At 41.7% G+C, this 25,991-nt stretch overlaps 1 protein-coding gene across 3 annotated transcripts; it reads right to left on the bottom strand.

Annotated features, from left to right (window-relative positions):
- Window positions 1–2,486: 2,486 nt before the first annotated feature.
- ATAD1 (ATPase family AAA domain containing 1) lies at window positions 2,487–22,820 on the bottom strand. 3 transcript variants are annotated; one of them, XM_083443749.1, is made up of 10 exons: window positions 22,597–22,820; window positions 15,684–15,859; window positions 13,807–13,905; window positions 13,117–13,237; window positions 11,810–12,010; window positions 10,502–10,608; window positions 8,651–8,740; window positions 8,124–8,174; window positions 7,664–7,797; window positions 2,487–6,740 (listed from the first exon to the last, which is right to left on the bottom strand). In XM_083443749.1, the coding sequence occupies exons 1-10, from the start codon at window positions 22,607–22,609 to the stop codon at window positions 6,620–6,622; spliced, it is 1,113 nt and encodes a 370-aa protein (XP_083299875.1). In that variant the 5' UTR covers window positions 22,610–22,820; the 3' UTR covers window positions 2,487–6,619. The 3 variants fall into 3 exon arrangements, with proteins under 3 accessions (XP_083299875.1, XP_083299876.1, XP_083299877.1); XM_083443750.1 differs by lacking the exon at window positions 22,597–22,820 and adding an exon at window positions 19,557–19,747; XM_083443751.1 differs by lacking the exon at window positions 22,597–22,820 and adding an exon at window positions 19,264–19,525.
- Between the last annotated feature and the right edge of the window lie 3,171 nt (window positions 22,821–25,991).

The following is a 25,991-nucleotide window of genomic DNA, read 5'->3' as shown; positions in this document are numbered from 1 at the left end:
ATGCTCTGTCATCCACCACAGGTGGGTGAGGCATAGATGCATGGAAGGATGTATGTAGAAGTCCAATCCAGGCGGTAGGCTTTTGACATATGGTGAGGGGAGATGTGCTAACCTGAGCCCTGCTCTTGCCATATGTAAAAGTGACACAGCAAATCAGCATGAAATGGTCCAAGACCTCTAGTGGCTTGTATTATTCTTTTAAGGGAGAAAAAAAGAGCTCCTCTTTAATGAAAAATGAGATTAGGAGGGGGGTGGGAGTGGAAGTTATTTTTCCATGTACACACTCTGGAGATTTAACTGCTCATTTGAAGGACAACAAGCACCTTTTGGACAAGGTTAAGTGTTTTAAGCTCTAGAGCTCTGTAATAAAACAGATTTCTTTACAAGGGATGTCTGAGACCAGAAGCAGGTATGTTTGTGCACTTTACTCAGGTATCTGGCCTGAGTACCATCTGGCACTTACTATCATGAGGGAGAAAATAGGGGCTAAACTGAAGATTGTGCTCAAGCAAAGTTATGCAAACATATCTCCCTTTCTAGGGTGTCCTGATCTTGCGATACACTCAGAAGCAGTGTTAGAATGAAACAAGGTATATTCGGAACAGTGATACTGACTCCAGCCTTCCTTTAGGACAGAGAGTATACAGGAAACTCTAGTACAGAACGTGTTAAAAGAGGAGTGCCACTCAAGGTGACCTGATTTCTCAACAACACACAAGACCCCAAATTCCTTCCTGCTGGCATTGCTTGTGCACAGGCAGCAGGGTGTGGCAGCTGCCTGGCAAGCCCTAGAACGCTCAGGTTCATTGAGATTCCAGAAATCACAAGGCAGGGCTGATAAGAACAGCATTTACTGGCACAAGATATTATGCTTTTGGTCTCCATCCAGAGGAACTGATATTAGATCCTGCACTCTGAAAGCAGGATTTAAATAGCATTTGCATGTAATTAATATGCACCCAGGCAAAACTGCTGTGTCGGGCCATAAATACAGGTAAGATTAGAGTTGGAGGAATCTTGTCAACTTCTTGCTGGAGCTGGAAAGTCCAGTTTAGAGCAGCCTCACCCAACTTGGTGCCCTCCCTGTTCTTTGGACTACAACTGCCATCGTCCTCAGCCATTAGTCACACTGGCTGGGGTTGATGGGAGTCGGTCCCAACACCATCTGAGAGCACCAGGCTGAGAAAAGCTGGTTTAGAACATCTCCCAAGAGATGGCTGTCCAGATGCACCTTAAAGCCCTCTAGTGAAGCAGACTTCGCCATCCCTTTAGGCAACTGGTCCATTGTTGAACTGAGTTTACAGATAGGAGAACTTAATGGTCAACTGAAAGCTACCCTCCTGAACTTTAAGTCCATTAGATCTACTCTGCCCTCTCTAGTAGCAGAAACAAAGCCTCCTTTATGAGACAGCCCTTCAAGTATTTTTAAGAATGCCATCATGGTCTCCCTTAGTCCTCTCTGGGAAAACCACACGCAGTTCCTTCAGCATTTCCTTCTCAGACTCGTTTTCCATGCAGCTGACCATCTTTGTTGCCCTCCTGTCAATCCATTCCAGTTTGCTTATGAATTTCACAGCGTAACACTCAGAACAAGAGACAGTCCTCCAGCCTGAAACACTATGAGCTTAAATAAAGGGTCAGAAATAAGTTGCAAAAGCAAACCAATAATTCTCCTGAATTTTGAAAAGACAAGCAAAGGCCTTTGGGGAGGCCAACATTACAACTTTCTACAAGGGTCATACAAATTATGCTCGGGCATTCAAGGAGGCAAACTTAATTCAAAACGTCATTAACTCAAATCCATCAACATTCTGCTTGCCATCACTCCAATGCAAGTTTCTTTTTATAAAAGGTATGGGACTTCCTAATTTGGATTATAATGGCAGCAGGGAGAGAGCCGTGCTAAACCAGATGCCGCTTTACTCTTGCTAGTCACTGAGGGAAAAGCTTACTACTGAATAAAACTGCACTGCAAAATCTTATTATGTTCAGCCAACTTTACACCTTTGCAATGGCAGGGGAAACGTGCAGGCTGAAGACTGCAATCCTGAACACACTAACAGCAGCAACTCAAGCAGGGGGATCTGTAGCAGAGCTCACAGCAACACAGTTTCCCACAGTTTCTTCTACAAAATGAACATTACATTTGTGTGCAGTTTGCCTCTTACTTGGGGGGGGGGGGAGACCCATAACACCCTAATGGAAGAATCTTCTTGGGAAATGAAATGGAACACAAAGACAGAGCTGGACTTCGAAAGGAGGCCAGATAAGAGTTTTATTTCTTTCCCCCTCATTTACATTTCACCATTAATACGTGTACTTTTGCTTGATCCTAAAAACCATGTGGAAAATGTTTTTGCTGCGTCAGCACACAGAAAAAAAGCACAGTTGCAAATGTTTTGCTACAATCATCATCAAGCTTATTGCTTCGTCATCCATTTAAACACAGCCAAGGCCAGTCTCATTTGTCACAACATATTTTGGGGGGGATTTGGGGGTTGGGACCGTACAGATAACAATTCTTGGTTAACGGTAGTAGCTGTATTGTTTTCTCCTGAGACCCGAGGAACTCTGCTTTGCATTCAGGTAGGAGCAGGTGTGCCTTAGAGACAAAGCACTTTGTTCGTTGCTTATATGTTAAGTACCGTATTTTTCCGCGTATAAGACTAGGTCCCCCCCTAAAAAATGTTAAAAATTAGGGGGTGTCTTATACATGGATGTATCCCCCCATTTTCTTAAATCTTATACATGAGGGTGTCTTATAGATGGAAAAACACGGTAACTCACTGAAGCAAAGCTTCCTCAAGCAAATGGGAGAAAATAGTGAAAAGAAAGACAACTTTTCAGCTTTCAAAACGAGGAAGGATAAGGAGAGGCCACCCACAAAACTACTGTTCGCAGGTCCACTTTAGACATCTTTGTGTGTTGGAGAAACAAGTATAGACTCCTTCCCTCCTCCTCCTCCACACACACACACACACACACACACACACACACACATTGCAGGAACTCCATGTACAGCTACACGGTACATGACATGTACACCTGACCTTTTCTCTTTCTCTTTTCCAAGAGGTGCACACAATGAACCCCAACCTTACATGTTAAGTGCATGGTCCAGGGGAAAGGTGTTCAAACATTCTTTCACTGTGCACAAAAAGGTTGCTGAATCAATCTACAGTGCTCCAAGAAGGAGGGTAAGCCATGAAGCAGCATAACTTGACAATTCCACCACCACCACCAACAACAACAAAAAATCCCAAGTGGGCTGAAAAGCTCCACAAAGATTTCTCCAGAATGAGTGACTGGATACTGCTTAAGACTGAGCCTTGAAAAACGTGGAGCAAACGAGCTGAGCGTTAAGTTGAAATTAATGTAAGGAAGAGATAGCTTGGTTGCAGTGAAGGCAGTTGTTTCAGCAAAAAGGCAAAAAAGCATTGTTAGGGTTTACTGGGGTATTTGAGGGAGCAATAAAACAATGTTATCACAGTAAAGACTTCAATCCAGAGAAAAAGTGATTTGCCTGATTTTTAACTGAGAGAGAGAAGTGCCCAAAACTCAGGCAGACGTCTGCTGGCCATCTCCTTTTTGAGGAAGTAACCAGAAACTTTAACCTGATCCTATGTAGTGAGAGAGGGCGGGGAAAGGATGCTGCAAACAACAAGTTAGTATAGCAACTTCAGAATCTACATGTATAGTGAAGAATTAAGTCCCTGGCTGGAAAGCTAGAGACATACCGGCAGACAAGAGATAAACGTGCAGAACATGCAGTGACAAAGCAGGTAGAAATATAAGTATAAAAGAATTATTTGGAAGGATAAATGCCCGAAGAATTGTTCTGGGAATTATTATGGAAGAATGGTCCAATTTATGTTGCATTAGTAATTTAAAATCTTTGTATGGTTTACTGCCCTCAACCAGTCTAAATCATGCCCAGCAAACAAGCACTATGGGAAAAGCAGCTGGGGGGGGGGGGGGACACACACACACACTTTGAAATTTCCAAATAATGTATCACATATAGTGATCTAGCTAGGCTTCTTGTTTCAAAGGCTCTATTGTTTGAAATCACAGGAATACTGAGCAGGATCCAAAGAGACTTGTATGGACACTTAGTATTTCTGTGCAGGCAGAGAGACGATGTTGAGTTTCCTGAGCTGCTACTACCTTTGGAGCCGAGCAATCGCAAACGAAATTCCATTTTCCTCCAGGAAAATTGGCAACTGTCAATAACTGGAAAAGGGATTCAATAAAGCCTTTCACTTGGTTGGGGGGGGGGGGGGAACCTTCCTGTTGAATGGCACACCTTCTATTATTTGGGGCTGCTTTGCGCCTGAGTTAACAAAATTGTAAATTAACATATTAGGTAGAATGCAAGCAGGAACAATACACTGACAACTTCTTATTTTTGCAGGAAATGGTCATAATTCTTTTTTTTTTTTAAGGCACAAATTTTCTGATATGAACTCATTATTTGGAGGTTTAGCTCAATTTGTGTGATCTTTTTATTCACAAGCAATAGGAAACAAACAGCACGCCTATGAGGTGCTCAGATAATTATACTGATTTTGAGTTCTGTGCTTTTAATGAAATTCAGAAAAATAAAATGAAGGGCATGAACATAAAAATGCTATCTATTCACTCTCTCAAAATATAGACACTCATGATTATCAAAAGGAACTGACAGGTGACAGACTGTACAAAGCAGTACTTTTGTCATAATTCTACCTATGCACTCCAGTGTCCAAGGATTCAGTTTTGCAAAAGCAGCTCACATAAACCGCTCTTAAAAGCATTCAGTAACACAGATGTATCGGTAGACACTAGCTGCAAGAACAAGTAACAACATTTCGGACAAAAAATGGCTGAAATCCAGAGCAGCACATAAATATGCATCAGGATTTTCCTCTAGAAGTTGTTCCACAAAATTGTCCCCAATAACCATTTTGGGACTGGATGAGAGGTTTTGAAAGACAAACAGAGTAAAAGAAATCACATACTGCAGCAATATTTCCCCTTAAAGAAGGAAATGCTTCATGCAAAACCTCAAATACCTATTCAATCTAACCCAAATAGTAAAACGGATCTGGGGATTTACTTACAGGCTCCTTCTGGGAAGAAAACTGAGAAAAAGTGATGTAAACACAGGTTATAAACCCACACCCACAAGCCCCTCTGGATCTTGACCTGAAACCTGCACTGCACTTGGTTTTATTTAGCCACAAACCATTTGCTAACTTCCTTCCTTGAAAGAAAATGCAAGCCTATGAGCTGAGATGCAGGAACATTCTGTATTTTATATAAACGTGTTGTGCCCAAAATAGCACCTGCAAGAATAACCATAATCAAGTTATAAAATGAGTTGAGGGAAGTCTAGAATTAATCATTCCCTTCATCAGCTTTTTTACGCATCTTTTTCAACACTCATTTCAATTACAAAAAAAAAAAAAAGCTTATGAAGGCTGTGACTATTTTGGGTAACTGGCTACTTTGATTAGTGTGGATTCATGTGACCATTGAACAGCTTTAAGGGGAACAAAATTTTACTCTTAATGCTGAAATGCCACCTCACCATTACTGAAGAGTATCTGAATGTTATGTCATTCCCTCTATCCACTACAAGACCTGTGGAGAGCTTCTCAATTGAGCAAAGGTAGGGGAGAAATTAAATGAAGCAAATGTTTAAGATCATTGTACTTAATGTTATAATGTTGTGACCACTTATAGATACCAGCAAGTGAGACAATATAGTCTTACAGTGATAAAGGAACTTCAGCAATAGGAGCCCTCCAGGTCTTTGAAGTTCAGAAATTCAGAAGTAGAAAAATAAATTTTGGTAATATGCAGTTACTGATGTTCCGTAATGGTTATCATGTGACCATATAAAAAAAGTTATTAAAAAAAAAGTATTGGATTCATATAAAATCAAAAGGTTCACGAGGCATTATGTGTTTTTTCCTACCTAAACTGATTGGCACCTGTGGATACCATAAGTTAAATGGAAGAAGTCAAATTTGTCTGCATTCCAGAAATTTATTTTCCTGAAGCAGGTTTTCTTCCTTCATATTAAGGTACTACACAAAAAATAGATGTTTACTGAAATATTTTAATCCCCTGACTTGGTTTGATCCTGAAAATGAGGTTTTTTTTTTAAGGAAAAGAAAAGAGGGAAAAGAAAAAAAGAGAGAGAGAAGGCTTTTCATATTCAAGTTATCTACACATTATGTCTATATATAAAAACTGTGTGGATATATATATATATATTTATATATATACATATCATACACACACTCATACATATATATACATGAACTGAGTTTGCTCCTCCCCAAAGAAACAATGTGCCATACTTGAACCAACCAACAGGCTTTTAAGGCTGAAACCATGAAGCAAGACATTGTTTTCGAGCTAGACTACATTCTCCCATGTCATGATCTGTTACAGAGGCCATATCCAATTTTGCAATATTATCAGATTTCAATAACTTAAGATATCTGCATATAAAAAAACAATTCTGTCAACACTTATTAAAAGGATATTTCTGCTTCCAATTCATTTCCACTATCTAAACGACAAAAAACAGTCACCAAATGAGACCGTGTGAGGGCATTCCTTAGCCTTAATCTAAACTAACGTGCATTAGAACACTCTGATTTGTAGCATCCTTGGACTTCCTCATCTTCTCAATTGCCCGGTTCAGATCCCTCTGCTGCACGGGTCGAATTTCATCTTCTTCATTACTAAAAAAAACCCAAAAAGCGTGAAGAGGATTTAAATGCTGTGCAACACAAGTATGGTAGTTTAATCCTCAGTAAGGAAACACACAAAGAACACGGTACATATAAAAGGTGAGTGCTTTGAATGACTCTCACTTCCTGTTCTTTGAACTTCTCTGTAAAGTCCAATGTGGAATTAGTGAATATTCTGCTTCCCATAGGCAGAGAGATGTGCACACTGTTCCTGCCTCAGGCGCACACGGATCCCAACAGGGAAAGTGAAGGGATAGGAAGAATGTCATTCCCATTTTTGTTGTACTCTGTGTAAGGTCCAGTCGTGGACGACTCTGGGGTTGCGGCGCTCATCTCGCTTTATTGGTCGAGGAAGCCGGCATACAGCTTCCGGGTCTTGTGGCCAGCATGACAAAGCTGCTTCTGGCGAACCAGAGCAGAGAACGGAAATGCCGTTTACCTTCCCGCTGCAGCGGTACCTATTTCTCTACTTGCACTTTGACGTGCTTTCGAACTGCTAGGTTGGCAGGAGCAGGGACCGAGCAATGGGAGCTCACCCCGTCACGGGGATTTGAACCCCCGACCTTCTGATCGGCAAGTCCTAGGCTCTGTGGTTTAACCCACAGCGCCAGCCATGTCCCTTTGTACTCTGTGTACATTTAACTAAATGTGAAGTACTCTCCAATACAACATCCTGAGATAGCTCAGTCGGTAGAGCACAAGGCTCTTAATCTCAGGATCCTGGGTTCGAGCCCCAAACTGGGCAAAATATTCCTGCATTGCAGGAGGTTGGCCTAGATGACCCTTGGTACTCCCCCCCCTTCCCACTCTACAATGCTATGAGTCTATTATTTCTGTTTTTAAAAAACTACTTTAAAGATAGACACCGGGTTAGAGATCATATTAAAAATCTCTGTAGTTTCAATGAAAGTTACCTGTCTTCAAATGTTGAATTAACATATTCCCTGACGCAGAGCAGCGCGGCATCACGGCACATTTCCTTCAAGTCGCTTCCTGAGAACCCGTCTGTTTCCTTAGCAACTTCAAGGAGATTGACACGCCTGTCCACCTACCAGCAAACAAGCAGCAGCATATGAATGCCTTGAAAACATTTTACCAAGTTCTAACAGGGGTTCAGATTGAAGGAGGATTAAGAAACGTTATCACAACCGATTCTGTTCCAACATGGACTTTAACAAACAGCAGCAACAACAAAAGGCTATGGGTATAACCCACAGTGAAAGCTGTGCCCTTTCAGCTTAACTGGCATCCATTAGAGAAAATTAAGCACCGTGACTGGGATGCAATAGCTGGCTGAAGCCATTACGGATCCTACAGCCCTTCCAATAATGCAAACCATTCCAAGTTCTGCTGCATAAGAAACAACCGACTTACATTCTCATTCTTCAAAATCAGCTTCAAGATTGCCTCTCTCTGCTTCAGTGCCTTTAAATTGAGAACAAAACATTTGTTACAAAGAACAGGGTGTCAGCATTCTCACTGATTTTGGATAAACAGAAATTGATGTGCTGTAATGACACGGCATCATGCTTGTGCAATTCCCATTTGTGTCACTGGGGCTACAGAAGGACAGCAGAGTGGTCATGTATTCACAATCTTCAAAAGTAAGTGAGGACTACCCCTTGAAGCAATAGGCTTTTACTCTCCCCCCATTAGCAGCGCCCAAAGTTCCCTTCCCTCTTCAAGGAAGAACTGGGACTGGCTGGGACAATAAACTCCAGGGGAAGGAACTTTAACCTTTTTAAACTCCTAGATTGTATTACATTTTTATCAGTATATTGTATACTGTCTTAGGGATCCTTTGGTCAGAAAAGTAGCTATAAATAATAAATAATAATGGTCAACAGATAACTGAGGAGTCAGGCCATACAATTCATGGCTGTGAATCTTCTATGACTTACAGGTTGATTGACATGAAATCGTGTGGGCATTCTTCTCATAATAGCTGAGTCAAGATCCTGAGGGCGATTGGTAGCTCCCATCACTATCACCTAAAAGAAGTCAAAAAAGGAAGGAAGAGCAGAAAGGTTTTTTGTTGCAAGATGAATCAGAATCAGAAGTCAACACAGGCCAGACAAGCTCAGGGAATATATAGCTCCCACGAGTATTTAAAACCAAAAGTGATTAGTGCCCAGGATTTGGGTGAAAAGTAGAGATACACTTCCTGTTTTGAAAGACAAAAAAAGTTCACCGCAGCTGAAGATGCAAATTTTGGCATGGCAATCGAGATTCTAAAAGGTTTGGCTCAGCTCAATGTACTTTATGAAGCAGTATGTTCCATAATATATTCCAGAATTCTCCCCAAGTACTAAAGTGCTTTGGTGTAATTGGTTTTAAAAGCTCTCCTGCCCAATATGAAGCAAAATAGGTCAGACTCAAAAACCTGAGAAAACACCACCATATTTCCTCTAAACAATGAAAGAAACAGGCTGATTAAAGATGCCATCAATAAATTGCTGGGGAATACTCTTAGAAGCCTTCCACCCCAAAAGTTATCTGTTAGTAACAAAACTGGTATCTGGAGTCAATTGTCGCACTTTCAAAGTTGCATGTGGTTTCAGAGACATAAAATAGCTCTAATGAAAAGTTATAATGTTCAACATCTACAACTGATGCAAAGTAATATTTAACCATTCTAGGTTACGTGTTTCCCAGCGACCATTTCCCAAACTTGAACTTGACCAAGCATAAATACTAAGACTTTTTGTGGAGTGGGGGTTTCTTTTTAATTCATTTAGTTCGACATTCATCCTCAAATACTGCTTTCCCAGTCTTGTACCCTTGCCCTGCAAATGCCACTAGCTTAGATTTGTTCCGAGCATCATCACTTTTTGTACAATACCCACAATGAGACAAACACACATTTGTGCCACAGACAACCCTATACAGAGAAAAATGCAATGTGTAAAGGAGCCCTGTTTCGAAATATTGCTGTATTTCCTCTGAGAGGGAGAGAAAGAGAGAGAGAGAGACTGCCCTCTAGAGTTGAAAAGACAAACCATGCCAAAAGAATTCCCCTTTATGCAGAGGAGAAAGTGAGATACTGGCCTGCCAACAGGACAACACTAGTCATTAGTAGTGGGAGCCAAAGATATCACCAGAGCCTCTGAGTATATGAGATCTCATTGAAATTTTGGAGGCTTCCTATTGTAAGCCTATATTGGACAGAGAGGCTTTATCTGTAACTTGCACGCCAATTTTCCTCCTGCAAAGCTGACTTGAGGCCTTGTCCCTCTCTGATCTCTGTGGTGGCAACCACAAAATTCTGTGGTTATGAGATCACCACCTCAAGTTTCTTAATCTGAGATGCTTCAGAAATACAGATCTCAACTGCCAGAGTCATCTACCCTTTTTCTGAATGAAGTAAGGCTTCCTTACACACACGACCAAGCCAAGTAAGAGTGAATCCAATTAAATACTCAATATGACAATCATCTCAGGAAAGATTGTGGCCGTCTACAGGATACTGAAGCCAAAATCCCAGGAGCCTGCCTTGTGTAGCTGCCTTGAGAGGGGCATTCCTGTCCAACTTTTAAAACCTCCACATGGGAAAGTGAACCTTGGTGTTAATTCCTTGATCTCAAGGAAAAGAGAGCTCAAATAACGGCAAAAAGGTAAAATAAAATACCAGTTTAGCTACAGCTAGCAGAAACAGATGAATTTTGCATGTCCTTGCTCTTCAGCATTTAAATTGTCCTGGCCTTTTTATGCATATAAATTTCTGCCCTTTTCTCTTAAAAATTATTACTTACTTGGCAGTTATAGTCGGTGTCCAGGCCATCCCAGAGACTCATGAACTGGGCTTTCATCATAGCTGTGGCTTCATGATCGGAACTTGAACGACTTCGTAGAAAGGAATCTGAATTTTAAGGGAGCGTTTGAATTAAGTGTGTGGTCATGGCTATTTTATCTTATTATTCTGGCTACCGCTGTTGTATTGAACATTATTGAATAAACATGCACCAACTACATAACACTAGACGATTCCCAGAAACCATACAACTAGTTCTATATACTTTAGGGGGGGGTGTCTTGGTTGGTGTTTCTCAAGCAAGAAGCCCACAGTTCCTCTCTTGCCATAGAGTAAACTACTTCTGACTATGATATGGGAAGAATGGAGAGAAGACTGCAAGGAATGTCAAACTAAGCGAATTTTGTTCAGATCCTGCAATACAAGCTGCCTCGCCTAATACTGTTCATTTTTCTAGATGAAAAGGATTAGTCTCTCAGAGAACTGGATGTGCCATCATAAAAAAGAAGAATCTGTCATATCTTCTAAGTAGCATCACCTCCAACTATTTTTCCTAAACAATACATTCATCTGCCAACACTCAACTACTATTTTAAAAAGTGAATGAAAAAGTGCAAGTTCAACAAAGAATGAAGTATGCAAATGTACAGTACTAAACTGATTAACACAAACTATTGTTGATTTCTTCTGGGCAAATAAATTGTATTTGCTTGATCCAGAATTCTCCCCCCTCTAGCATGCCTCCTGCCTCACTCTTGTAAGAATTAAGTGGCATACAACATATAATATTCACACCTAAGTGCAACATTAGGCAAACGTTACTTTAATTCCCCCTCCCCACCATATTTTAATTGTTCAGCTCCTGGTATAGCCAAATTGACAATATGTAAATAATAAATTAAGAGCTAAACAATTAAAATACGCAAAAATTTAAAGAGGTTTAATTTGTACATTACTTTTGAAATTTGGAGCTTCATAGTGAGTGTAAATGAAGGTTGAAGTGGGTGAGATAACTCTGTTACATCATCAATATCTGCATCCAAATGAAAGCAGAAAACCTTTCAATTTCTTCCTGCAGTAAACACCAGATACTGAGTACACATATATTTGGCATTAGCAATAAAGATCTTTGGCTACAACCAAGTTAAACTTGTGCTACCAAGCATTTCCTTCTTTTCAGAGTGACTGCCTTCTTAACATTGATACTTTGCCAAATAAGGCATGCATACCTGATGAAATTCATTTCATTTTTAAAACTTCAATGCAATTATATTTTCCTATGACTACATACAGAAAGTACGCATTTTACCTATTTCATCAATAAAGATGATGGAAGGTTGAAGCTTCATAGCAAGAGAAAAAACAGCTGCAGCCAGCTTCTGAGACTCCCCGTACCATTTGTCTGTCAGTGTGGAGGGTTGAAGATTAATAAATCGGCAGCCTGCTTCCTTTGCTGTAGCTTTGGCAATCAAGGTTTTACCACAGCCTGGAGGGCCGTAGAGAAGTACTCCTAAAAAGCAACACATTGTTAACATTTTATTGCCGCTTGGTTTGACAGACACAGCAAGAACACCAACAGAGTCACATTTGCTATGAATAAGATTGCTCCTAAGTGCCTTTGGATACTCAAGATTTGCACCGCCATTCATATATGGCTCCCATTCTCAATGAATCCTGAACATGTTACTTTGTCCAGGCTACAATCTTTCTGGTAAAAGCAAAAGTGATCTCAATGGAAGAAAAAAGGCAGCAACAGAGGCATAAACTGTCACTAAGATCTGTTCAGCTGAAAGTTAAAGAGCACTGGTTCCATATAGCTTAGCATTTAAAGGTGTATTTGGAAATAAATCCCACTGAGTTTACCGGAAGTTGCTCTCATGTAAATGCACATAGTGTTGTGCCTTAGTTTCACCAAGGTTCATAGGAAATGGTAGTAATGTTTCAATCTGCATTCTTCTGTTTACATAGAGTAATAGAGGATCCTGCGGCTCTCCAGATATTCCTATACTGGAACTCCCATCAGCCCCAGCCAGCCTGGGGTGATGGGAAATGTAGTCTAGCAACACCTGAAGAAATACAGGTCCTGCAACTCTCAACATAAAGGGTTCTTGCTTTTTGTTAAGGAAACATCTTTTAAACCTTTTGATTACTACTAATTGAATATTTGAAATCTTAGCCCCTGCCTCTCCGGAAGAATATCATGGCAAGGGGCAGAACAATCACTCCACCGGCCAGTGAAAAAACAGCTGCTCTAGTGCCTGCTTTTCTCTTCCTTTCCCATTCTTTTTCCTTTTGTATGTCTATTGGATTACTAGCCTGCAGGAAGGGTCTATCTTACCTTTTAATTTATGTACAATCAGTGCAAGTGTTAATCATAATAATGGCTTGGTAATCATGGCTCATGCCAAAGCTATTAACCAGATTCCTGGTTCGGAAGAAAGAAAATTGTAGTTAAGAGAAGACTTCCCGATTCATTTGCTCACTTGCTCTGAAAATGGGCTCTATGTGTGTGCTTGAAAAGGCTTGTTCATGTCTTCGTTTATTAAGATGAGAATGCAGGTGAAATCTACCATGGCCAGTTTCAAGAAACATCCTCTATGACCTCTCCATACTTACCTTTCGGTGGCTGTAAGAGTCTGGAGTTCTGAAACAGATGTTTCTTCCTGATTGGCAAAATTACTGTGTCCTTCAGGTCTGTAATAACTTCGTCTAAACCTGCAATGTCATTCCATGTTACCTGAGGCACAAATACAATATTAAAGAGTCATCATCAAGTAAGAAAACAGTCACATTCTCAGCTAAAGAAGTTTATGGCTATCTGTAATTGTGCGTATTCAGATATAGCAGATAAGAGTGGAGCCACAGTAAGATCTGTGGTATTACTTTTTTGATTATCATGTTTTAAGTCAATTTAAGATGCAATCCTAAATCATCTCATTGAATTAAGTGTGGCTAACTTCCGAGTAAACATGAATAGGATCACATTATCTGTATTGTACAGATCTGACTGCAATTATAATTAGTTTTGTGATATGCAAAGCAGATTATAGTTGGCCCTGAAGTAAAGTCTCCTGACCCACGTCTTGTTCTGGAAAACATAGAAGATGATTTCCTGCTAGAAAACAGTCAGGAACACTTGGAAGTTTCCTAAGTTAGGAAGACTCTTAATTTATTAGAGTGTAATCCCTGCATGAGTAACAGCAGCTGCATTTTACAAAGTTTTATCCCAAATACTACACTTTACTATCTCCCCGAAGCACCATTTTTCTAAATGAGTAAGAAAAAGTGAGAAAGAGAGATGCTTACGTGCATGCTAAGAGGGTCTACGAGATGTGCAGCAATGCTCATTTCATACTCTGTAAGCTTCACATTTTTCACGCCTATTTGCTTCATTAACTTTTCTGCCTATAAAGAGATTTTTTTAAAAAGTTAACATTCAGTAACATTACACCGTTCACTTTTTAAAGTTAATAATTTGGAGGTGTGCTGTTACTTGAAAACACAGACAGCCAAAGAATTGAAATTCGAAGATCTTTACACAGAACCGTCAAAATTTTTCACCTGTTTGAATGTGGCATGACTTCACCCCCACCCCTTTTAGTTAAAATGTGACTCCTCTGTTATTTGATAATTGTTCAACAGGTTAAGTAAACAGAACGAGGCCAGTGTCTCAGGGTCTTCCTCTGTGATAAATGAAGGCAAGCCCCAATTGCATTTTACTACTGTTAGAGTAAGGCAGCAGCACAACATCCTATCAAAACATAACAGATTGGGGCAGGAAGGGGGGGGGAAGGGGGAGGGACAGCCTTGATGCAAATTTCCATTGCCCTGTTTACGAACAATATTCGAGGGAGATGCTGTGACAAAAAACTCAGCTGACTTTCATGCAGGAATTAAAACAGCAACATACACTATTGGGGGAAATAATATTTCCTCAGCAAAAAAAACCCACACCTGTGGTTTCAAAAAAGGAACAATGCAACAACCACGTAAGAAGACCAACTGATGCAGGGCAGACGTAAATCAACGCTTGGGTAAGGGGTACAGTGGCAGAGCAAGTGCTTTGTGTGAAGAATGTCCTGGGTTCAATCCCTGGTATCGCCAGGTAGGACTGGGAAGACTCCTGTATGAAAGGACACTGCCAGTCAGCACACAATGCTAAGATAGATGGATCAATGGTCTGACTCCTCTTCCTATATATCTAACTAGCCCAGGAGCCTAGGACCATTTATAGCCCTAGGGCTTCACTCACTCATGGCTAGTTGGCCGTCGGTCACATGTCCATGGTGGGTGAAGCCACTTCACACTTACATGTGAATGTGCACACACCTCTTCCTGCTCCTCAGCTGATTTTGTATCAGTTAGATGGTGTGCATATGCAGGTTCGTGATTTTTTTGTGTGTGGATTAGAAAAGAGGGAAGTGATTCACGGGAAAGCAGATCAGGCTTCTAGCAAAGGCACTGTGTGCGTGTAAAATTGGCTTCTGCTTTTCCTTCCTTCTTCCGCCTTTAGTGATGCAAATCCAAAAAATGTGGCAAGTACTTTCCAGAAGCTTGAAGGGGGGCAACAAATCAAATGTGCTCTCGCGTCTCAGACCATGCTGAGCAGTGGGCATAGCAAAAGGTGGCTTGACTGACCTGGTAAAGGGGCGAGGGGTTGATTGCTTTGCCACCACTTGCTCAGGGCAAATTTGAAAGTCAAGCTGGAAAGCAGGCAAGTGCCTTACTGCTTACCCTCTTCCTTAAAAAAATCCTAGGCCAGGGATGTGAAAGGTGAGTGAGAGTAGGTCCAGGCTCCAAACTTCTCAGCTGACAGGTACTGACTTTAAGCTTTGTGAGATCTAGCAAGAAGTGGAGCGTAACACTGGCAGTCACTTTAAAGCCCTGTTTGTTTGGGCTTGGATTTTCCTTTCTAGCGTGGCTTAATTCACCACAGCACATAGGAAAATTAGTCACTTGACACCACAGTGACATCAGATGATTGACTAGTTTGTACCTCTAAAAATGGCCCACCATTGGCCAGATTTAGTTCCCAGTCTAAATATTAGCAGCCATTAATGACAACAATAAGGATTTAGGAAATGTCCTTGAGCACTTGGCCTTCCCACTTGGCTTTTATGCTCCAAAATGAACATTCTGAATAATTGATATTTACAAAGAAATATTTTATTATATGCTCCTACCTGTTTCTGAGCTTCTACTTTTTGCTTCCTTGTTGGATCGATTGCATCTACCATCCACTTAATAGTAAAATAGGTCACAGCACCAAATATTGTCAATCGGAAAATTAAACCTACAACTTCATTCCGACTAAGAGGACGAGAGAAGGCTTCAGCATGTACCATTTTGCCTGTTTCACCTATGACAAAAGAAAGGAAAGAGAAAGTTCTTATAAAAGGGTGTTTTCATATTGTGTTTAACTGGCAAAGTGGCAAGACTATTGATGTGTCCAGCTCATGCGTCTTTATTCCTACTTGCTATCAAGGAACTGCAGTCATCAGAAGCACTGTTCCCATCTTAAGATATACAGTATTTAAAAACAGTCTATACCACTACAGTCGTACCTTGTTTTGCGACCAGGATCCGTTCTGGAGCCCCGGACACTAGACGAAAAGGACACACGGCAAAGCGCCGCTCTGCGCACTCAGCGGTTTGCGCTTCTGCTCATGCGGCAAACCCGGAAGTAACCTGTTCTGGTACTTCCGGGTTTGCTGCAGATGTTCAACAAAACGGACACTCGATGCGGCAGACTCAAAACGAGGTACCACTGTATGAAGCCTGCAGAATGTCCTCAGCCTTAGACGCACCAAGCAAGAATTACAGCTGCTAAGTTCTGGATACTAGAGGGAATTGCAAACTGCAAACATCACCTGAATTCATAGGCCTTGCACTGTGAAAATGCTGCTTTCTACTACTGCCTTTACAAACAGAGTTGGCAACTAATTTGCATGGGGATTCCATTCCTGGCTCCTGCATGTGTTGGCGGAGCATGCATAAGCCTGCTACACCCCTTGTTCTACCCTTTTCTGGGTCATAAAGGACTCGTGCATCAGTTGAACACACACAAAATGTTTCAGCCCTTCTTCAGGTACAAACTCTTGCCAGGAGCCAGATCTGATACATGGACCCAGAACTACATAATTTTGGGGACCTGTGGGCATTGCCCTTAGAATGGATCCTCCAGATAAAACATGAGAATGCATTACCTTCATATATGATATTGATACAAAAATGTACTACACCACAGATGGGACAGAGGCAGTACAAAAAAGTCATACAATGTGGATGGAGTTCCAACCAAATCTCACATACGTGGAAGGAGCTGAAGACCAAGAAAAACAAAGAAGGCACCTATTAAGAGTCTTTGCTCTCACTTTCCACTCTGCTTCCATACAGCTTATGCTCCAACTAATGATTGCAATTAAAACACATCAATGGCTTCAAGCCGTAGGCTAGCATAGAGCCTACTGCAACAGAAGAGAATAACTGGAGAGAGGCACACGGCAGTCAACTTGGTATTTGGGTCAAATTGATTATTTGCCCTGTGGATATAGTATGCCTGCATTTCTTATAAGTACTTATTGATCAGAATTATTCATCTATTGTCACTTTACTACATACCCTGCTCTATGGTCCTCCTTCACTCCCTGCAACCAACAAGACTGATAATTTTGCATTCTGAACTAATGCAAAGCAATTCCACACAGAGACTGAATCCTGATGCCCAAACATATTTCCTAAACTTTTGTGTCAACTAAACACAACCTTTTTATCTTTTTCTCATAACATGCGTCATTTCCCCCTCTTTCAACAGTGCTTAATTTACTATAAGCAGAACTTCTGGTACTAAAAATAGCTTTTTCGGTGGAAAATGCCCCCCCCCCGCGAAGAGCACCAAAGCCCACAACAAGGATATTTGAGAAGACAGAAGGAAATTTACATTATCTCAGTGTTTCTTCTTACATTCAAAACAACTGAGTTAACTTAGCTCTAAATGTTTGTCCATAACATAATGGGAATGTCAACAAACAGCTAATTGCCTCTTCTAGCTCTTCAGTGAAAAGGAGAATACTGTAGTTTCATTAAAGCTGAGCCAATTACATCACTCAATATTATATATTGACTTAAAGTTTACCACTCTTAAGTCTTCTCTTTTCTTAAATAGGAACATTTACATAGAAGCAAATACAAATCAAATGTAAGGCCAGTAGACTACAAGAGGTACTATTTATCTGCCAGAAAGTGGTCAAGCATCCATAGCTAGTATGCCACATACAGCCAAAAGCTGAAGCCGTCAAGCCATATACAGAATATTATCAATAAGCTGTGGCCTGTCAGGTGCATTGTAGTCACAATTCTTGTTCCCTGCTCAGGGTCGCAAAAATTGGATTCATCAAGAACGTGACAGACCTCACATATCACCAGTGTCCTATGCTGCCAGGCTGCTTAGCTAAGATGTGCCAAGTGCATAGGCATTGTATGACATTCTCTACCTGCTTTCTGAGTTTCTTTAAAAAGCTGAGTTAAAAGAGCCAGGACCACAGTACTATTAACCTGCGTTGTGATAGCTCCAACTTCAGTGAGAAGCAGTGACATGATGAACAGCACTTTACAACGTTTGTAGCACAATTCTAACCCTATCTACTCAGAAGTCCCGCTGAATTCCATGGGACTTATTCCAGGTAAATGGGAGTTAGGACTGCAGCCTTGGACAACTATCTGAACACTCAGAGAAGCAAGGCAGGGAGTGCTATTTGAAAAAAAAAAAAAATTATATACCATTGTATCATAGAAATGTCACAGTGGTTTACAACAATATAAAAATGTTAAACCATACAATAAAATAATAAAAAAGGAAAACAAGCTAAAAGGAAAATAATTAAAAACAAACTTCAGTAGACAATTATGGGGGATGTACTCTTAATTGCCTGCATAGGCCTGACAGGCATTTGAAAGTTGTTACAAAAGGCGCCCACTGAATTTCCACTGGCAGTGTGTTCCACAGGGAGGAAGCAGCATGGCAAAGGCAAAACAGCTTGAACCTGTGCCTAGAAAGCAGAGAACAAGCAGAAGTATGAATGAGCCCTTGGTGGCTAGAAGACCTTTTACTAGCTGCAACTGGTAAACTACCACCACAGTAGTTCTTGTATTAGCTACTTCAAGCCTGGATTACTGCAATGCACTCTATACGGGACGTCCCTTGTGCTTGGACCAGAAGCTTCTATGACTGCAAAATGCTGCAGCAGGATTGCTGAAAGGAATGAGACCATGCATGCATGCATACAACACCTCTCCTCAGAAACCTGCACTGGTTGCCAATTTGGCTACCGGGCCCAGTTTAAGGTGTTGCTATCCGTATATAAATTCTTATAAAAGCTTGGAGCCCGTTTACCAGCAGGGACGCCTTACCCCCCCCCCCCTCCAGCCTGCATGGCCAATGGTCAGGGAGGGTAGGAGTTGTAGCCCAAACTTTCTGGAGGGCACCAGGCTGGGGAAGGCTGCTTGCAAAGCAATGCATAGATGCCAAGTGCTCTGAGCGGTATTAACGACACCCGTACAGGCAGCTTTTTTTGTGGAGGGATGCAGAGGGAGGAAATGGAGAAACCAATGCCTGGGGTGACCTTGGGTCAGCGGGAATAGAGAGACTGCCCTTAAAGCGGGTTGGGTGGGCTTTGAGCCTGGCAAGCGCACAAAAGGGAAGGCAAGGGGGGAGGACACAATATATTAATAATCATAACAATTTATTATTGATACCCAGCCCACCTGGCTGAGTTTCCCAGAGACTCGCCTCCCCCCCTCTCAAGTCACCCAGGGTCTGAGGCCTCTCGAAAGAGGTTGCACAGGAAGGCGCTTTACACGGTCCAGACGAGCCCGAGAAGCAATACGAAAGCGAAAGGAGCGGCCACCGCCGCCGGGCTCCCTCGCGGTGACCTTCCCGCCCGGCTTCCTTTCCCCTTGCAGCGCCTCCTCCTCTTTCTCCTCGGAGCCGGGACAACGGAGGACCAGGGCGCGGCGCCCCCAAAGGGGACTGGGCTTGCAGCACGAGGGACACTCACCCCGACCGGCCAGCCAGCGACGAGAAAGGAAGCGGTTTCCAGCGGACCCAACAGAAGAAGCAGCAGCAGCCGCCAGTGCCTTGTAGGCCTCGCCTCTTTCCCCGCCTGCGCCAGGGCCGCTTGCGAATTCCCTCCGCTTCTGCCCCGGAGCCTCGTCGCAAAGGTTCCGCTCGAGACGGAAGGGGGAAGAGCTGCCGCTGTGGCAACGGCGAACGGGGGTGGTTTCGTTACTAGGACTTCCCCTGCTCTGACTTTGGGCGCGCGCTGCGGGGTGGGGACGCGCATTCTTGAGGCAGGAAGTCAAGAGCCCAGGCTAATAATAATAAAAAATGATGATTTTATCATTGGTACCCGGGGCCCATCTGACTGGGTCGCCCCCAGCCACCCTGGGCGGCTTTGCAAAAAAATATATCAAAAAATCATTTTCATCCCGACTTTCCTCCAAGGAGGTCGAGGCTTCCCATATGGTTCCCCCTTCACTCCCTCGTTTCATTCTCACAACTCTCACGATACAGTGGCTTCGTGGCTGAATTTGGGGTCACACCTGGGTTGCTTCAATCCTTAGTCTTCTAACCAGACCTTGTCTGTAACCACTACATCACCACACTGGCAGCGACAAGCAGAAATTCAGCAGGTGAAGTTCTTACTTTCACTGTACTTCCAAGTTGTGAAAAGCGGTCCCTTTCAGGCAGCTGATGGGAATCATTGGCATGGTGGGGAGCTGTGGCAACCCTATGTAACCCACATATATTTTCTACTCTGCCTTTTATTAAACAAGCAAGTTATTATTTTTAAAAAAAACATTTTCTTTTATAGTTTGGTCAGATTTTAAAAGTAGATTATTGGGGGTGGGTTTGGTGTTCTTAGTTCATTTCTACATCCTCTAGATTTCAGTGGGATATTCTTAATAAATGCAGGTCAGGTGATAAATTGCATGGAATGAGGATATATTTTAGAATGAGGCACAGGATCTGATTGCGTAGGAACTGTATGGCTATTGAGTTGAGCTCTAGTTAAATGCTAATTATGACAAAGTATTTATATTTTTAATAGGATAAGGGTGTAATCCTGTACATGCACACTACAATCTAAGGCTGCAGTTGTTTGTACGTTTTCTCAGAAGTCCTGCTGTGTGTGTGGAGATTACTCTCAGGTAAGTGTACACAGGATTGCAACCTTAAATTCCTTTGGACATGTTGGGACTTACTCCTAAGTAATCATGCCTAGGATTCTACTATGAAGAGTGTTACATTATTTTATTGCTTTCCCTCAGAAAAAAAACCCAATTTGGTGAGGTTGGCTAATGTTACAAATCCCCACCCAAATTAAGGAACTGAGGTTGAAAGTGACTTATCTAAATGAGTCATTGTCTGAAACGAGATTAGGTCAAAATTTCCCAGGAGCAATACCAATACTTTACCAACTGGTCTCTAAAAGGAAGTAATTCATTCCTTTTAAGCTTTCGTGGTTTCACACCCTGACAGTGTACATGATACAAAGATGTCACCCAGGGCGAGTGCTATGTGATTCCAGAAATCCCTATTTTACAGTTGGTTTGCTTTCAAAATATCACAGTTCCAGCAAACATGTTGGATGATCTTAATTACACAGTATATTGCACAGGCACGACGTTCCAAAATGGAATTGTATTTTTAACGGTGTGGGGCCCAATAATGAATGAAATTATAAGGACTAATGACATGGATTGGGTTTCATGAACGTTTCCTACCATTTCTCCACAATCATGAGAGAAAAATAGATTTTCTACAAGAGGTCCACACCATTTGCTGCATGTTTATATATGCAAATATATGGACAAATATATGGACATATAGAGTCTACTGTGAACTAGACTCTACCTGGCAATATTGTAGCCTATCTTAAATATATCTTAAGGAAAGATTACAACTACCCATCAGAATAAGATATTATAGAGAAATCTATTTTCATTGAACTTGCCTAACATGGTCCTGATTCTCATGGTACCCCACCATCAAAATCTACTTTCTGTCAACTCATTCTTGTCTTAATGTAAGGAGTCTGAGGTGTCACAAACAAATCAGATGAGGTGGGATATGCATATTGTATTGAGTTTGGGATAGAGGAAGTAGGCTGTATGCAAGATCCTTCTAACTCCTGGATCCAGCAAGTGTTAAAATATAACCCAGGCTATCTTCCTGTGTTAAGGTGATGGGCCATTAAAAGAAACAAAGGAAAGGCGCTCTATGTGAGATAGCAAATGGGTGGGGCCCCAGCTTGTGGTTAGTTAGAAGAAGGAAGCCAGATTTTGGAGTTGAGAGTTGCAGTGATGTGACCTAGAAGTAAAGCAGCAAGCTCGAGAAAGAGTCAGAGTAATGTTTGATCTCTTTTTGAATCCAAGGCTGCAGCTATGAGAGAAACAAGTCCCTGTTGGGATGCTATTGCTGTGAAACCCTCCATTGTAGGCTCCGACTGTATATATGTGTAAATAAACCATGTATTTTAAAAGACACCACAGTCTCCACTATGCCTTATTCCTGAAGGAAACATGGACCCTGGGTAAGCCCCTGGAATCTCGCACTGCTCAGAGATTGGGGTTGGTGTACAACAATATTAAATGGATGCGCTCATGGCAGTGCTTCTACAATCAAAGCGTTGTAGCCAACTAGCAGCAAAATCCAAATCATGTCTACTCAGAAGTCCTATTGAAACCAGTGGGGTTTAGGCAATCAGTGGGGTTCGGGGGGGGGGAGGTGCCAGTGCTCACCATGAAGTTGTTACACTAAGTGCCACATTTTAAACCAGTGCTTTTCTTCCAGAAAAAAGGTGCAGGTACTGCGTACCCTTGAGTGCCCGCAGGAAAAAATCACTGGGTTTAGGATTGCGGCCTTTGTTACATGCAGAATAGTCTCATTGAAATCAATAGCTTTGACTAACTTAATCAGTGTGTCTAATCTGACTTACCTGGATACAACTCAGAAAGATTGAACGGCTTTGCTGCCCGTATGTAAATGATACAGTAAAAGGGAAAAAACAATATTTCAGATATTTCTTGCCTTACCGAAAGAGTCCATGTTTTTCTAAGTGGTATAATCACTCGCTGTCTTAACAGTTGAGAAAACTAACTAGTGAATCCCCTTTTCCACCTCCCATTTTCTTGCTTTGGCTCCTCATCCCATCCTTCTTATTTATTTGCAAATTTAGATTGTTTATATGGTCACAGTACATTATACCTAATCTACTTCAAGACATTTACACAGTGCATTGAACAGGTTTAAAAAAATCAGCAAGGCCACATGTTAAGGATGTGTGATCTGTACATGCATAATACAATGGTCTTGTGACTACCACACGCATAATAATACAGTAGGTATGGGAGCAACACAGACATAAAACAGTAGTATTTTGAATATCTTTAAAGTTTGACTAATGTGTCAGTCTTCTGCAGAGATACGTTGAGCTGAAGCTGATTTTGCTAGCCTTTAATCTGCAGTCTATAAACTAAAATCCTAACTTTATTTGTTTCTAAGACGCATATGCCTCCCTTCAACATAAAGGTTGGTACAGTGGTACCTCGGGTTACATTCGCTTCAGGTTACATACTCTTCAGGTTACAGACTCCGCTAACCCAGAAATAGTGCTTCAGGTTAAGAACTTTGCTTCAGGATGAGAACAGAAATTGTGCTCCGGCGGTGCGGCGGTAGCGGGAGGCCCCATTCGCTAAAGTGGTGCTTCAGGTTAAGAACAGTTTCAGGTTAAGTACGGACCTCCGGAACGAATTAAGTACTTAACCCGAGGTACCACTGTAATCAGCTACGTTTTACTCAGAGTATACCCATTGAAATGAATGAATATGGCTAAGTTAGGTCCATTAATTTTAATGGGTCTACTCTGAGTAAAACTTAGTTGAAAAGCACCCAAGGTATTCTCAGGGTGCCTCCCAAGTACAAACAGGCAATACAAGGTTGAAGAATGACCCACAGAATCAATAATAAAAATTGAGCAGTGAGTAAATGTGGCATAAAATTTAACAATGGCATTCATTATCACCATAGGCCTCACCACAGGAGAGAAAGGGAAGTTCTGTTGCCCAATAGGAAATCCTGACGGGACTTGTTAGAATACTGCCCCATGACTTAATCAGTACTTTCTAGTATGAAAAAGACTGTCTACAGATTTGTGGGTGCTTTGTTTGCCCCCACTTCACTGTCCCTATGGTATAAGTATTTTTCCTCCCAGATTAGTATCAAGTATAACTACTGGGATCAGCTGCAACTGTACCCAGTTTTGACACGTGACCTGCTGCCTTATAGACAAACCCTTACATTCTGCAAACCTTTCGTTGGGAGATAACATTCTATGTAGCACCTTGACCTTGTTTTATTGGCCTAAGCTGCTGTTATGCAAGTAGTGGCTTGTGCCAGTGAAGGTGAATTCAATGCTGAGCGAGTTGAGACTGCCCTGCTTCTCTGGAAACTCCAGTCCCTGTGGCTGATGCAGGACTGTGCAGATCTCTACAGCTTCAATGAACCATAAAACCCTGTAAGAGTAGATCCTGCCCTTCTCCAACTTCAACGCTACATTGGCGAAATAGTGGGCTGGGATTGGGGATGAAGCAGTATATCGAATATATTTCCTATAGCTTGGCCAACCTGTTCCAGCATGACAAATAGTTCTTAATACAACACTTCCTAAATGTGTCTTCGTTTTTGGGGGGTAGGGGGTGGGGGTAGAATTATCAAATAATACAAGAGCTACACTGTATGACACCAAGCCTCTTAAGTTGTGCAGAAACTCTTAACTTTGAAATGACTTTTTAAAAAAACACTGCTGCATTTATCTGAAGGTATTCATGGGTTTTTTTTTTGCCCCCCTGCTGTCACTGAGAAATATAAGCTTACTGAGATGTTTAAAAGACCTTTGGAGATGTGGAAATGTGGGGTTATATTGGAATATTTCTTACAGTCTCTGCTAACTTTATAACATATAAAATTTTATTGCAACTTTTAATTGAAAGACATTGGAAGGTAGTTACCCATGATCCTTCAATGTGACCTCTGCAGATGTCCATCCGCATTGCTTTGGGGTGAAGTAATGACCACAGTTCTGGGATATATCAGTCATGAAGCAATGATGTGTGGTTTGAAATGTTAATTCTCCAGTCCCATAAAGCAGATTGATAGATGAGGCATAAAATGGTTCCAGATGCTGTGTTTTCCTAACTGTTCAGCTGTGCTCGCTTTCCCTATCTCTATAACCCGGAGCTATGTTATTGTAAGTAGGCCACCTGCAACTTCTGATTTACCTGCATGTGGAAGAATGCCCTTGAATGTATTTGTAAAACAGTATGTCACCACTTCATTTTATTTCTGAGTGGTTGGAAAGCTATGGCAAACTGAACTAGGTAGTAATTATAGAATTATTGCAACACTCTTGCATTAATCCTATTTATATTTATATTCTTTATTACTGTACAAGAAAATCAAGGCGGCATAGATGTCTGCCTCCCCTCGCCAGTGTATCCTTACAACAACCCTGTGAGGTTGGTTAGGCTGAGAGACAATGGCTGGCCAAAGATCAAGTAGTGAAATTAACGGTTGAGTGGGAATTTGTACCCAGATACCTCCGGATCTGAATTTGACACTGTCTGACCACTACAATGTACCAGCTAGTTGCAAATTCGTATGATATATGAATAGCAAACTCGTTCTCTGAGTGTTGATCCTTGACACCATCCAGGTACAAGAGAGAGGTTTCAGCAGACTTGTACAAGCCCCAAGATTTGCAGAAACATCCCCCTCCCCTAGAAAAAAAGACCCTAAGGGGGCAGCCCCCCTACCCCAAATATACCAATTCAGTGAGCATGCTCAGTGGCTATGAAATGCCGGTTGTCTGTTAGGTGGGTGGGGAACAGGAAAAGCAGAAGTGTGGGTGGCGGAAGGCACAGCAGATGGGTTTCCTGAGTGGTTTGTGCCCTGAATAGGAGTACTATACACAACAACTTTTGTTGCAGATCCCCTTGTTAAAGCTATATATTATGATACGAATATTATGTACAGTATGGGCACAATGCAGCCAAAGTTAAGTCCCATTTATTTAAATAGGAGATGTATAGAACGATCCTGTGGGGCTTGTGAAGAGGGAGACCCATTAATGAAAACGTTTGTCCTTGGAAATCTCCCTCTTGCATGTTCAGAACTGCCCTTCACTCTTCTTGCTGTCATGCTGTAATGGCGAAAAGAGGGAATGCTGGATCCCAAAGTCCTCTCAATCCTGAGAAGGGGAAACAGGGGGCGGAAGTACCAGCTGATTTACTAATTTTCCCTCTCACTGGGACCATTGCAGGGACCATTTTGAGTGAAGGGGGCCCACGGATGCAAAGGGGGAGGGGGGGAGGAAAAACACTGCCTGCTCCCAATTCTATTTCAGATTTGTTAGTGCATCCACCATAACTCT

This window comes from Podarcis tiliguerta (assembly GCF_965153285.1).
Source record: "Podarcis tiliguerta genome assembly, chromosome: 5".
In the NCBI taxonomy this organism is placed as follows: Eukaryota; Metazoa; Chordata; class Lepidosauria; order Squamata; family Lacertidae; genus Podarcis; species Podarcis tiliguerta.
This window is presented reverse-complemented; position numbering and strand designations above follow the sequence as displayed.

Bases quoted from the DNA above. Each gene is read 5' to 3' on its own strand.
- ATAD1 (XM_083443749.1), bottom strand. The intron at 12,011-13,116 runs GTAAGTATGGAG...GTTGCTTTTTAG, and splicing joins ACTCTTACAGCCACCGAAAG to GAGTACTTCTCTACGGCCCT. The intron at 8,741-10,501 runs GTAAGTAATAAT...GACTTCTTTTAG, and splicing joins ACACCGACTATAACTGCCAA to GTGATAGTGATGGGAGCTAC.